This window comes from Salmo salar, chromosome 29 (genome assembly GCF_965601325.2).
Source record: "Salmo salar chromosome 29, fSalSal1, whole genome shotgun sequence".
Taxonomy (NCBI): Eukaryota; Metazoa; Chordata; class Actinopteri; order Salmoniformes; family Salmonidae; genus Salmo; species Salmo salar.
In genome coordinates, this window is record NC_138319.1 from 23,361,961 (window position 1) to 23,376,386 (window position 14,426).

The following is a 14,426-nucleotide window of genomic DNA, read 5'->3' on the forward strand; positions in this document are numbered from 1 at the left end:
TGCATGTATTTTAAATATTTTACAAGAGGAACGTAAAAGATACATGTAGCTACCAAACTGTCTGGGTTTCTTAAGATGATTCCAGTATTAGTGAGGAGATGTTTTGCAGGTTTTTCTCATGATGTACCTTTAAATAATTCAGTATTCTTCATAAATAACAATGAGAAATTTCACAACTGCTTATTACATGCATGATGTAGCACATCGAACAGGGTTTCCTCCTGCAGCGCTATAAATTTAGAAGCCTTTGATTATTATACTGTTTTGCGAGACAGCGTGTGGGACCCATTTCACACCCAGTGAATGACGATGTTCTTCGTAATGAGACAGCAATGTAAATCTTGTGTGTTTTATTTTTCCATTAATTGGCTACCAATCAAAATATAAAGTGTGTTGTTGCCTGGTCTGTTATATTCCTATACACAGTAGTCTAGTATATGTTCTGAATGTGCTGAAAGTCATACATGTTGTTTCTCCTCTCCGTCCCTCAATGGGCTGAGGCTACGGAACATGACACACACACACTCACACACACTGTATTGTTTGTATTCCTAAAGATAGAAAATGACTGCTTTGAAATGTTATGAAAGACACAGTTGTTTTGCCGTCATCTCTTTCATTGTCTGCAGAAGATCAGCTCTGGACCTGTACAGGTGTAGGGTCTTAATTTGAGCCATTTTGTTACAGCTGGAAAAAGAATCCTGAAGCAACAGGAAATGTGAATTACTATTTGGACATTTTTGTAGGAGTTTTTCGTAAGGGAAAATCAAATCAAACATATTTAAGTGGAAATTACAAACTTCAGAAGCCTTTTAAAACCTCAAATACACTACAAGTTTTACATTTTCTGCATTTCAGGAAAGCTCTCCTGTAACAGGGTGATCAAATTAAGATCCTACATCTTACAGCTGTTGAAAGAACCAGGGAACTTCATGTACTGTATGGAGAGTACATGATGTACTTTATGTACAGTAGCTTATCTTTGTGTTGTTAATAGACCTTTCAATCACTTTCACGTCACTTTAGCCTACCTATTGAGCTTTAAGGTGATGTTGTCTCAGTCGGTTTCACAGTACATTAACTACGGCGCTGCTTCTCTGAAGTGTGCCTTTTGTTCTAGCTTCTCGGCAGCGTATCTTTGAATGTGGTCTGAGGGACCGAGGAGCGCTGTGTGTTTGTGTGATATTAGAATACTCTATATTTGCTAGGCCCCGGTGGGAATTCATTGCAGATCACGTGTCAGCCCCTGTTGGGCGGGAATACGTTTAGCTGTCAGGGCGGCGGCGGCAACCTATTAAGGAGCTGGCAGCAATCAGACATGCCGGATTACCGTTCATTGCACTTTTATGCAAACCCGTCGAACATCCGCCCTCCATATTAACGACAGCTACTTAGCTACATGGTGTTGCTGGGAAAAGCAGAAGTTTTAGATTAAGTATACACCACCCTGGACAGTTTTACTAAACTATAAAAAGGAATTGAGTGAATCACAAAGCCTTGTACTTTTTAATGTTAACTGCTAGCATGCTGATGTTGCACAATGTTAGTTCTGGTCAGGGATTTGTAGGCTAACAGATAGCTAACACAGCTTTTGAAATAAACCTTCACAGTTTATTGAGAGCATAAATCAGTGTGTGAATATCCCTTTTTTACCCTAATACTGTTGGTCCTTTTTATCGACATAAGAAATCATGGATGTGCATAGGCCTCTCTGAGATTTCTCTCTGAGACCTGATTGATGTGGCCCATAGAAGGGACTACCCGGCCAAAAGGAGAGGAGTGTTAGTGTACCACACTACCCACTGTTCTCTGGGGCATCGGGGTGTTGTTGCTGTGGAAACGCTGGGTCTTTATCTCCCTTCATAGAGATTGTCAGAGGTCAGCAGAGACCACACTATTCAGAGGGTTCTTTAATTGGTGTTTACCTTACACGCACGTTTTGTTCTTCTATCCTCGGGGGACCTAAAATTGATTTCCATTCAAAATCCTATTTAACCTAAGCCTAACCCATAACCCTAAACCTAACCCCTTACCCTAACCCGTAACCCTAAACCTAACCACTAACCCCTAACCCTAATTCTAACCCTAAACCTAACCCCTAAGTTCATGGGGTCATTGGAAATGTCCCCACGAGGGAGAATTTTCCTTGTTTTACTGTCCTTGTGGGGCCGTTTGTGGATTTTAGGTCCCCACAAGGATAGAAAAACCAACCAACACACACACCACGCACACACTAGTTGTACTAAATGTCTATTACACTTTCCAAATTGAGTGTGCTGTTGACATGTACAATACAACACAATTCTGTTAGTATGCCCCCCCCCATAGCACAACATTAATGGATGGTGTCAAGGGGGCAGAAAGCTATTTTCTTAGGGATGGGGCACAGGCTGGCAGAGGAAAATATCTTTCACCCCTCCTTTTTTCCCCAAATATACACTCCCGCAATGCAATCTCTATAGACTCGGGAGAAGTAACTATGGCGCCGGAGAAGGCTGGCGTTTTTTTGTTTTGTTTTTTTGTTCATTTATTTTTCATTTATTTCAACTTATTTTGTACATAATGTTGCCGCTACCGTCTCTTATGACCAAAAATAACTTTTGGACATCAGGACTGCAATTACTCACCACGACTGTCAGAATTCTTTTTTTCCTTTAACGAGTCTGACGAGCCCGACCCGAATAATATACTGCTTTCTCGGGAACAGGCCCAGATCCCTATGATTTGCGTGAAGAGGAGGCAGAGAAAAAGGGGCCAGAGGGCGGGCTGCCTTCTGAGAATTTGTAGGCGATCGAATAAACCCCCACTTCTGCTAGCAAACGTGCAATCTTTGGAGAATAAAATTGATGATCTACGCGGAAGATTAAACTACCAACAGGACATTCAAAACTGTAATATCTTATGTTTCACGGAGTCGTGGCTGAACGACGACACTATCAACATACAGCTGGCTGGTTATACGCTGTACCGGCAGGATAGAACAGCAGCGTCTGGTAAGACAAGTGGTGGCGGACTATGTATTTTTGTAAATAACAGCTGGTGCACGATATCTTCATCAAATTTTATTTGTCACATACACATGGTTAGCAGATGTTAATGCGAGTGTAGCGAAATGCTTGTGCTTCTAGTTCCGACCATGCAGTAATATCTAACAAGTAATCTAACAATTTCACAACAACTACCTAATACACACAAGTGTAAAGGAATGAATAAGAATATGTACATAAAAATATATGGATGAGCGATGTCCAAACGGCATAGGCAAGATGCAGTAGATGGTATAGAGTACAGTATATACATATGAGATGAGTAATGTAGGGTATGTAAACATTATATAAAGTGGCATTGTTTAAAGTGGCTAGTGATACATTTATTACATCCAATTTTTAATTATTAAAGTGGCTAGAGATTTGAGTCAGTATGTTGGCAGCAGCGTCTCTATGTTAGTGATGGCTGTTTAACAGTCTGATGGCCTTGAGATAGAAGCTGTTTTTCAGTCTCTCGGTCCCAGCTTTGATGCACCTGTACTGACCTCGCCTTCTGGATGATAGCGGGGTGAACAGAGAGTGGCTCGGGTAGTTGTTGTCCTTGATGATCTTTTTCGCCTTCCTGTGACATCGGGTGGTATAGGTGTCCTGGAGGGCAGGTAGTTTGCCCCCAGTGATGCGTTGTGCAGACCTCACTACCCTCTGGAGAGCCTTACGGTTGTGGGCGGAGCATCTGTAAAAGTTTGTGTTTTTGATGACAAGCCAAATTTCTTCAGCCTCCTGAGGTTGAAGAGGCGCTGCTGCGCCTTCTTCACCACACTGTCTATGTGGGTGGACCATTTCAGTTTGTCCGTGATGTGTACGCCGAGGAACTTAAAACTTTCCACCTTCTCCACTACTGTCCCGTCGATGTGGATAGGGGGCTGCACCCTCTACTGTTTCCTGAAGTCCACGATCATCTCCTTTGTTTTGTTGACATTGAGTGTGAAGTTATTTTCCTGACACCACACAAACTTGATGATTGAGTTGGAGGCGTGCATGGCCACGCAGTCATGGGTGAACAGGGAGTACAGGAGAGGGCTGAGTACGCACCCTTGTGGGGCCTCAGCGGGGTGGAGATGTTTCCTACCCTCACCACCAGGGGGCGGCCCGTCAGGAAGTCCAGGACCCAGTTGCACAGGGCGGGGTTGAGACCCAGGGTCTCGAGCTTAATGTCGAGTTTGGAGGGTACAATGGTGTTAAATGCTGAGCTGTAGTCTATGAACAGCATTCTTACATAGGTATTCCTCTTGTCCAGATGGGTTAGGGCAGTGTGCAGTGTGATTGCGATTGCATTGTCTCTGGACCTATTGGGGCGGTAAGCAAATTGGAGTGGGTCTAGGGTGTCAGGTGGGGTGGAGTTGATAAGGTCCTTGACTAGTCTCTCAGTGCTATGGGGCGATAGTCATTTAGCTCAGTTACCTTAGCTTTCTTGGGAACAGGAACAATGGTGGCCCTCTTGAAGCATGTGGGAACAGCAGATTGAGATGGGGATTAATTGAATATGTCCATAAACACACCAGCCAGCTGGTCCGTCTGGGCCGGCAGCCTTGCGAGGGTTAACACGTTTAAATGTTGCTCGCCTGAGGTAGAGTATCTCATGATAAGCTGTAGACCACACTGTCTACCTAGAGTTTTCATCTGTATTTTTCGTAGCTGTTTACATACCACCACAGACTCTCACCACAGAGTCTGGCACTAAGACAGCATTGAATGAGCTGTATTCCGTCATAAGCAAACAAGAAAACACTCACCCAGAGGCGGCGCTCCTAGTAGCCGGGGACTTCAATGCAGGGAAACTTAAATCCATTTTACCAAATTTATTTCAGCATGTTAAATGTGCAACCAGAAGGGGAAAAACTCTGGACCACCTTTACTCCACACACAGAGATGCATACAAAGCTCTCCCTCGCCCTCCATTTGGCAACTCTGACCATAATTCTATCTTCCTGATTCCTGCTTACAAGCAAAAATTCAAGCAGGAAACACCAGTGACGAGATCGATTAAGTGGTCAGATGAAGCAGATGCTAAGCTACAGGACTGTTTTGCTAGCACAGACTGGAATATGTTCTGGGATTTCTCCGATGGCATTGAGGAGTACACCACATCATTCATTGGCTTCATCAATAAGTTCATTGATGACGTAGTCCCCACAGTGACCATACGTACATACCCCAACCAGAAGCCATGGATTACAGGCAACATCCGCACTGTCCTAAAGGCTAGAGCTGTCGCTTTCAAGGAGCAGGACTCTAACCCGGAAGCTTATAAGAGATCCCGCTATGCCCTCTGATGAACCATCAAACAGGCAAAGCGTCAATACAGGACTAAGATCGAATCGTACCACACCGACTCTGACGCTCGTCGGATGTGGCAGGGCTTGCAAACCATTACAGACTACAAAGGGAAGCACAGCCGAGAGCTGCCCAGTAACACGAGCCTACCAGACGAGCTAAACTACTTCTATGCTCACTTCGAGGCAAATAACACTGAAACATGCATGAGAGCACCAGCTGTTCCGGAAGACTGTGTGATCACGCTCTCCGCAGCCAATGTGAGTAAGACATTTTTACATTTTAGTCATTTTAGCAGACACTCTTATCCAGAGCGACTTACAGTAGTGAATGCATACATTTCATACATTTTGTTCTCTGTACTGGTCCCCCGTGGTAATCGAACCCACAACCCTGGCGTTGCAAACACCATGCTCTACCAACTGAGCCACACGGGAGCCACAAGGCCGCAGGGGCCCCTCAGGGTGCGTGCTCAGTCCCTTCCTGTACTCCCTGTTCACTCATGACTGCACGGCCAGGCACGACTCTAACGCCATCATTAAGTTTGCCGATGACAACACAGTGGTAGGCCTGATCAACGACAATGACGAGACAGCCTATAGGGAGGAGGTCAGAGACCTGGCTGTGTGGTGCCAGGACAACAACCTCTCCCTCAACGTGATCAAGACAAAGGAGATGATTGTGGACTACAGGAAACAGAGGACTGAGCACGCCCCCATTCGCATTGACGGGGCTGCAGTGGAGCAGGATGATAGCCTCAAGTTCCTTGGTGTCCACATCACCAACAAACTAACATGGTCCAAGCACACCAAGACAGTTGTGAAGAGGCCATGACAAAACCTATTCCCCCTCAGGAGACTGAAAAGATTTGCCATGGATCCTCAGATCCTCAAAAGATTCTACAGCTGCACCATCGAGATCACTACAGAGGGTAGTGCGAACGGCCCAGTACATCACTGGGGCCAAGCTTCCTGCCATCCAGGACCTTTATACCAGGCGGTGTCAAAGGAAGGCCTCAAAAATGGTCAAAGACACCAGCCACCCTAGTCATAGACTGTTCTCTCTGCTACTGCACGGCAAGCGGTACCGGAGCGCCAAGTCTAGGTCCAAGAGGCTTCTAAACAGCTTCTACCCCCAAGCCATAAGACTCCTGAACATCTAATTAAATGGCTACCCAGACTATTTGCATTGCCCCTCTCCCCCTCTTTTACACCACTGCTACTCTGTTGTTATCATCTATGCATAGTAACTTTAATAACTCTACCTCATGTACATATTACCTCAACTAACCGGTGCCCCCGCACATTGACTCTGTACCGGTACCCCCCTGTATATAGTCTCGCTATTTTTATTTTACTGCTGTTCTTTAATTACTTGTTACTTTTATTTCTTATTCTTATCCGTATTTCAAATATATATATTTTTTAACTGCATTGTAAGTAATGTCTACACCTGTTGTATTCGGCGTATGTGACTAATACTATTTGATTTGATTTAAATTGCAAGAGGATTAGATTCACTGAAGGAAATGTGGAGTGAGATGTATCTGATTTTTCACCTAAGCTGCTTATTGGGTCGTCCATCCATTTTTCGGACCCCTTTACGTTTTACACATTTTGTTACATTACAGCCTTATTTGAAAACTGATTAAATTATTCGTTTTTTTTCATCAATCTACACACAATACCCCATAATGTCAAAGGGAACCTGTGGTATATTCAATTGATTGGACATGATTTGGAAAGGCAAACACCTGTTTATATAAGGTCCCACAGTTGATAGTGTCAGATCAAAAACCAAGCCATGAGGTCGAAGGCATTGTTCGTAGAGCTCCGAGATAGGAGTATTACCTAAGTATTCAGACCCTTTACTCAGCACTTTGTTGAAGCACCTTGAGTCTTCTTGGGTATGACACTACAAGCTTGGCACACCTGTATTTGGGGAGTTTCTCCCATTCTTCTCTGCAGATCCTCTCAAGCTCTGTCAGGTTGGATGGGGAGCCTTGCTGCACAGCTATTTTCAGGTTTCTCCAGAGATGTTAAATATGGTTCCAGTCCGGGCTCTGGCTGGGCCACTCAAGGACATTCAGAAACTTGTCCCAAAGCCACTCCTGCATTGTCTTGGCTGTGTGCTTAGGGTCGTTGTCCTGTTGGAAAGTGAACCTTCACCCCAGTCTGAGGTCCTGAGCGCTCTGGAGCAGGTTTTCATCAAGGATCTCTCTGTACTTTGCTCTGTTCATCTTTCCCGCAATCCCAACTAGTCTCCCAGTCCCTGCAGCTGAAAAACATCCCCACAGCATGATGCTGCCACCATCTTTTTTTTATTTTTTAACCGTAAGAGTGGCTTCCGTCTGGCCACTCTACCATAAAGGCCTGATTGGTGGAGTGCTGCAGAGATAGTTCTCCTTCTGGAAGGTTCTCCCATCTTCACAGAGGAACTCTAGAGCTCTGTCAGAGTGAGTGACCATTGCTCAGATAGGCTGGGCGGCCAGCTCTAGGAAGAGTCTTGGTGGTTTAAAACTATATATATCTTCTGTATACCACCCCTACCTTGTCACAACACAACTGATTGGCTCACACGCATTAAGAAGGAAAGAAATGGCACAAATTAACTTTTAACAAGGCACACCTGTTAATTGAAATGCATTCCAGATGACTACCTCATGAAGCTGGTTAAGAGAATGCCAAGCGTGTGCAAAGCTGTCATCAAGGCAAAGGGTGGCTACTTTGAAGAATCTCAAATGTAAAATATATTTGAATTTGTTTAATACTTTTTTGGTTACTACATGATTCCATGTGTGTTATTTCTGTCACGTCCTGACCAGGTAAAAGGGTCTTTTGCCATAGTAGAATGGTCAGGGCGTGGCAGGGGGGTTGTTTTGTGTGTTTTGGGGTTTGTTGGTTTCTAGGGGAATGTGTTCTAGTTTTCATTTTCTATGTTTCATTTTCCAGGTTTGGCAGAGTACGGTTTCCAATCAGAGGCAGGTGTCTTTTGTTGTCTCTGATTGGAAGCCATACTTAGGCTGTTTTCCTTTGGGTTTTGTGGGTGGTTGTTTTCCATTATAGTCTTTGTACCTTACGGAACTGTTGGTCGTTGTATTTTTTCTGTTTAAGTGTTCTCCTATAATAAATTAAGAATGAGCACTCTACACACTGCGCCTTGGTCTGTTCTGTACGACGCCTGTGACAATTCCATAGTTTTGATGTCTTCACTATTATTCTGCAATGTAGAAAATAGTAAAAAATAAAGAAAAACCAGGTGTGTCCAAACTTTTGACTGGTACTGTATATTTACCCCAAAATGTGTGGGGTATTGGAAATGATGGAAGCTGCAATCTATCCGCAATATTAAAGCTGATCTACCCCCTACATTTCTTTGTTTAAAAGCCTAGTCCATGGATGGGCAACTTTGATGGGGGTGGGGGCCTCAAATCTGTGTACCCACATCCATACACACACATGCAGTCAGAGGTTCATTTCCTGCAATTCTACAACTTTCGCCATGAAGCGTGGAGAAAATGTTGCAGTTTTAAAGCAAGTTTGCTGCAATTCTACACATTTCACCATGGGGCGGAGAGAAGATTTTGTGTGCGACCACACACACGTGCACACACTCCCTCCAGCAGTGTTATGTCAATCTAATTTCCTGAGCATTGCACAGCGTTGGTGCATGGTGGCCCCGGCCAACTGCTGACACTGGTGTGATTAGCCACCCTGCTCTGGCATGATACGCTGTGGCACCATGGAGCTCTGGCCTAGAGCCAACACTCCACAGAGGAAGGGAGAGGGGCGGGTAGAGATGGGGAGGGGCATTGGAGGTAGAGGGCTGGAGCAGTGAGAATGGGGGCAGGGGTATGGCAGACAGCAAGCAAGTGAAAGGAGTCAGGTGGATAGAGAGGACCAGGGGAATGGAGTCAGGGGGATAGAGAGGACCAGGGGAATGGAGCCAGGGGGATAGAGAGGACCAGGGGAATGGAGTCAGGTGGATAGAGAGGACCAGGGGAATGGAGTCAGGGGGATAGAGAGGACCAGGGGAATGGAGTCAGGGGGATAGAGAGGACCAGGGGAATGGAGTCAGGGGGATAGAGAGGACCAGGAGAATGGAGTCAGGTGGATAGAGAGGACCAGGGGAATGGAGTCAGGGCTCAGAAAGTGAGGACCAGGGGAATGGAGCCAGGGGGATAGAGAGGACCAGGGGAATGGAGTCAGGGCTTAGAAAGAGAGGACCAGGGGAATGGAGTCAGGGGGATAGAGAGGACCAGGGGAATGAAGCCAGGGGGATATAGAGGACCAGGAGAATGGAGTCAGGGGGGATACAGAGAACCAGGGGAATGGAGCCAGGGGGATAGAGAGGACCAGGAGAATGGAGCCAGGTGGCTAGAGAGGACCAGGGGAATGGAGTCAGGTGGATAGAGAGGACCAGGGAAATGGAGTCAGGGAGATACAGAGGACCAGGAGAATGGAGCCAGGTGGATAGAGAGGACCAGGGGAATGGAGTCAGGGGGATAGAGAGGACCAGGGGAATGGAGTCAGGGCTCAGAAAGAGAGGACCAGGGGAATGGAGTCAGGGGGATAGAGAGGACCAGGGGAATGAAGCCAGGGGGATATAGAGGACCAGGAGAATGGAGTCAGGGGGGATACAGAGAACCAGGGGAATGGAGCCAGGGGGATAGAGAGGACCAGGAGAATGGAGCCAGGTGGCTAGAGAGGACCAGGGGAATGGAGTCAGGTGGATAGAGAGGACCAGGGAAATGGAGTCAGGGAGATACAGAGGACCAGGAGAATGGAGCCAGGTGGATAGAGAGGACCAGGGGAATGGAGTCAGGGGGATAGAGAGGACCAGGGGAATGGAGTCAGGGCTCAGAAAGAGAGGACCAGGGGAATGGAGTCAGGGCTCAGAAAGAGAGGACCAGGGGAATGGAGTCAGGGGGATAGAGAGGACCAGGGAAATGGAGTCAGGGGGATAGAGAGGACCAGGGGAATGGAGTCAGGGCTCAGAAAGAGAGGACCAGGGAAATGGAGTCAGGGCTCAGAAAGAGAGGACCAGGGGAATGGAGTCAGGGGGATAGAGAGGACCAGGGAAATGGAGTCAGGGGGATAGAGAGGACCAGGGGAATGGAGTCAGGGGGATAGAGAGGACCAGGGGAATGGAGTCAGGGGGATATAGAGGACCAGGGGAATGGAGTCAGGGCTCAGAAAGAGAGGACCAGGGGAATGGAGTCAGGGGGATAGAGAGGACCAGAGAAATGGAGTCAGGGGGATAGATGGATGGGGGAGAGAGACCGGAAAGAAGGGCAGAGTGAAAAGCAGGACGAGTGAAAGGCAGAACAGAAGGAGAACAGAGAGCCATGGACAGGCAGTGATCCATCCATCTATCCAACCATCTTTCATCCATCCATCCAGCATGCTTTGCACCATAAGTACTCATGTGGTGATTGTCATGTTATTTCCTAGGATGTGCAAGACTAGACTATGATATGTTTTCTGTACAATGATGCAATCAATGTTGCTTTCCTCTCTTTGTGTTTGACATGCTAATTAAACATTTGTAAACAAGGTCACCTCAGTCTAAAGCTAGGACCATGTGAAAGTTGAGCTAAATTCAAAGATTGATGTTATTCTCAAGTGTTTTTGTATAGCCCTAATACAATGACCAAGTCTAATGGATGTGAAATAAAAAGGTTTCAGACTGGAGTTGAAGACTCAATCAATATCAATATTCTTCTCACTGTACGCACGCACACACACACACACACACACACACATTTGTTTAACTATCTTTGTGGGGACCAAACAATTGATTCCCATTAAAATTCCTATTTTCCCTAAACCTAACCCCAACCCTAACCTTAACCCCAAAACCCTAACCCCTAAAAATAAACTGATCTCCTAACCCTAAACCTAACCCCTAATCCTAACAGTAATTCTCACCCTAATTGTAACCTTAACACTAAACCTAACCCCTAATCCTAACAGTAATTCTGACCCTAACCCTAATTGTAACCCTAACACTAAACCTAACCCCTAATCCTAACAGTAATTCTAACCCTAATCCTAACTCTAACCCTAACCCTAATTGTAACCCTAACACTAAACCTAACCTCTAAGCCTTAAAAAGCCTTTTTGTCCCCACTTGTCAGTATTGTCCTTGTTTTACTATCCTTGTGAGGACTTCTGGTCCCCATAAGGATAGTAACCCCCCCCCCCCCCCCCCCCCCCCCCCCACACCACACACAGGGTTCTAAGGGCAGACAAACAGTGTCCTGGCTGACTGTGACTTTTCAAAGCAAAATGACTGATGCTGTCCACAGTGTATTTTCAGAAGAAAGGCCATCCTGGCTCGGTGTCTGCTGCTATGCCCTGCTCTTAACCACTCAACCATGCGTGTCCATCCACCACAAGGGGAGAAAATAACCCAATTTTCTGGCCTCTGGGCTGGCAAACCACTTTATTTGGACTACTTTTCAGACCTAAAAAAAACTCTAAGGTCTGGTAGCCTTTTCATACCTCTGAGCCGAGCTAACTTAGACTGGGCTGGCTGGTTATACATTCAACCATATACCACTTTTTACACTACTGAGTTGAGACGAGCCGTACTGATCTGATCTGGTTACACATCCACCATATACTCTTTTAACAAAAAGGAAATGACAATTTGAATAAGAAATATCTGGGCCAGTACCGTACCGTACGGGGCGGTTCGGGTCGGGTTCAGAACAGTAGTTCAAAAAGGGTATCTGTAGAGGAGTGTTATTCAGCATTGTCCGCTGATCACTTTACCACATAGCACTAATGAAATGGATATTCTTCAATAGTTTTTTGCTTATATAGCACATTTAGGTTCTCACTGGGATTTCTTTGTCTTTTTTGTTTCAGGTGTTCGCTCCCCTGTTGAGGCGTTACGCTGAGCTGGAGGAGAGAGTGCTCCAGGAATCAAAGCAGTGACTGAACACGGGCAATTATTTCAATCAGCACATTTCTCCATGGTCTGATGAGCAAATATGAAGGACTTGCAAACCTGTGCCTTACACGTGATTCCAACCTCTTGATTTTGACTTTGTAAAACACCTTAAAAAAAAAGAAGATATTTAAGGTAATTTTTCATGAATGCATCTGCAAGTGACACGACCTTCTTCAATTTGTTTAGTTGTGATGACTCGTAGGGATTACACTAAGAATACCTAATTTTCTTTGCATTCTTCGCTTCTTCTGTCTAATGGTGTATTCAGCAACCATCTCTGTTGTCATGCCATGATCATTTCAATGGGCATTTAGATAGTCAAACAAGTATTTTGGGAAGTATGAAAGTTCCATAAGGGAATTGTCTTCTCACTCAGAAATGAACTGAATAATTTTGTTCTCATGGGAATTCTGAAAGACCTACAGTATTATGAGTATTCTGAATCTTCAGTGATCTACTGTGCTGATGCCCTCAAATTACTTCAAACAATAAAATCTATTGAACTTTTCATGACAACCCATGTCATTGCTGTGATTAATCACATTGGTGAAGGTGACTGAGACAGTCTTCTTACAATGAGATATTTGTATCTGTTTCTCCTTTGCTGATGTTCTGACTGGGGCTGTGTCCTACTGGTCTATTAATACCCAGCATTCCTAGCGGCTCATACACACACACACACACACACACACACACACACACACACACACACACACACACACACACACCACACACAGGCCCCACGATTGCCACTCCCAATCAATTGTTCATTATTCTCCTCCAGTGTGCTTAAATGATCTCCATAGTTGTGTTTATTAGGCAACAAGCTATAATACCATCGGTATTTTGACAAACATACTTTTAGATCAGGGGTGTCAAACATTACATGTTTTATTGTGTTAGGGAGGGAACGAACTCAATATACCTTAAAATGACTAAAACCAACTGGAAACTGTAGAAATGAGAATGGACTTACGTTCATACCATCTCTTTACTGTGTCCAGCTGGATAATAATCACAGAAATGAAAGCTAGACAGTCTAGAGCATCGAAAATTACAAAAACTATGGATATGTGGCCCCCAGGGCAAAATGACTTTGACACCCCTATTCTAGATGGCAAACATATAGGATGTTGAGGCGAATGGTTCTCTTGTCACTTTCTTTTTGGCACATTACACTGTCAACATGTCACAACGTTCCATTTTTGATCAACCTCCAGAGGATCTGAATTTGAGGGTGAACGTGACACTGTGCTGGGTGTAAGCGGGGGGGGTTGACAAGTGATGAGAGATTTCTCCTTTATTGTTGGGAGGCACAAACGCAAAGGAAAACCTTGCTAGTGGTCTGTGGGCCTGCGATCATCCACAAAAGAAAGAATACATTTAATATTTATAGAAATAATCCTAAAAGTAATGTATGATGATATACCATTAGTTACATACAGTGCCTTCCGAAAGTATTCATACCCCTTAACTTATTCTACACTTTGTTGTGTCTCACCCATCTACACAAAGTACCCCATAATGACAAAGTGAAAACGTTTTAGACATTTTTGCAAATGTATTGAAATTTAAATACAGAAATATCAAATGTGCATAAGTATTCACACCCCTGATTCAATACCTTGCAGAAGCTCCTTTGGCAGTGATTAAAGCTGTGAGTTGTTCTGGCTATGTCTCTAAGAGCTTTACACTCCTGGAATGTGCAATATTTGCCCATTGTTCTTTTCAAAATTCTTCAAGCTCTGTCAAATTGGTTGTTGATCATTGCTAGACTACCATTTTCAAGTCATTTTCAAGCAGATTTAAGTCAAAACTGTAACTCGGTCACTCAGGAACATTCACTGTTTTCTTCATAAGCAACTCCAGTGTAAATTTGGCCTTGTGTTTTAGGTGACTTAATCTCCCAGTGTCTGGTGGAAAGCAGACCGAACCAGGTTTTCCTCTAGGATTTTGCCTGTGCTTAGCTCCATTACGTTTATTTTTTATCCTAAAAAATCTCCCCAGTCTTTAACGATTACAAACATAACCATAACATGATGCAGCCACCACTATGCTTGAACAAATGGAGAGTGGTTCTCAGTAATGTGTTGTATTGGTTTTGCCCCAAACATAACACTTTGCATTCAGGACAAAAGGTTAATT

The 14,426-nt window shown here is 44.7% G+C and overlaps 1 protein-coding gene across 2 annotated transcripts in view; it reads left to right on the forward strand.

The window, feature by feature from the left end:
* The window catches only part of xylb (xylulokinase homolog (H. influenzae)), a 74,209-nt gene extending 61,412 nt beyond the window's left edge, over positions 1-12,797 (forward strand). For both annotated transcript variants that reach the window (XM_014181342.3, XM_014181343.3), the window contains exon 19: positions 12,197-12,797. In XM_014181342.3, the coding sequence (XP_014036817.1) occupies positions 12,197-12,265 (69 nt within the window). In that variant the 3' untranslated portion in view covers positions 12,266-12,797. The remainder of the gene's footprint in view (positions 1-12,196) is intronic.
* Positions 12,798-14,426: the final 1,629 nt, after the last annotated feature.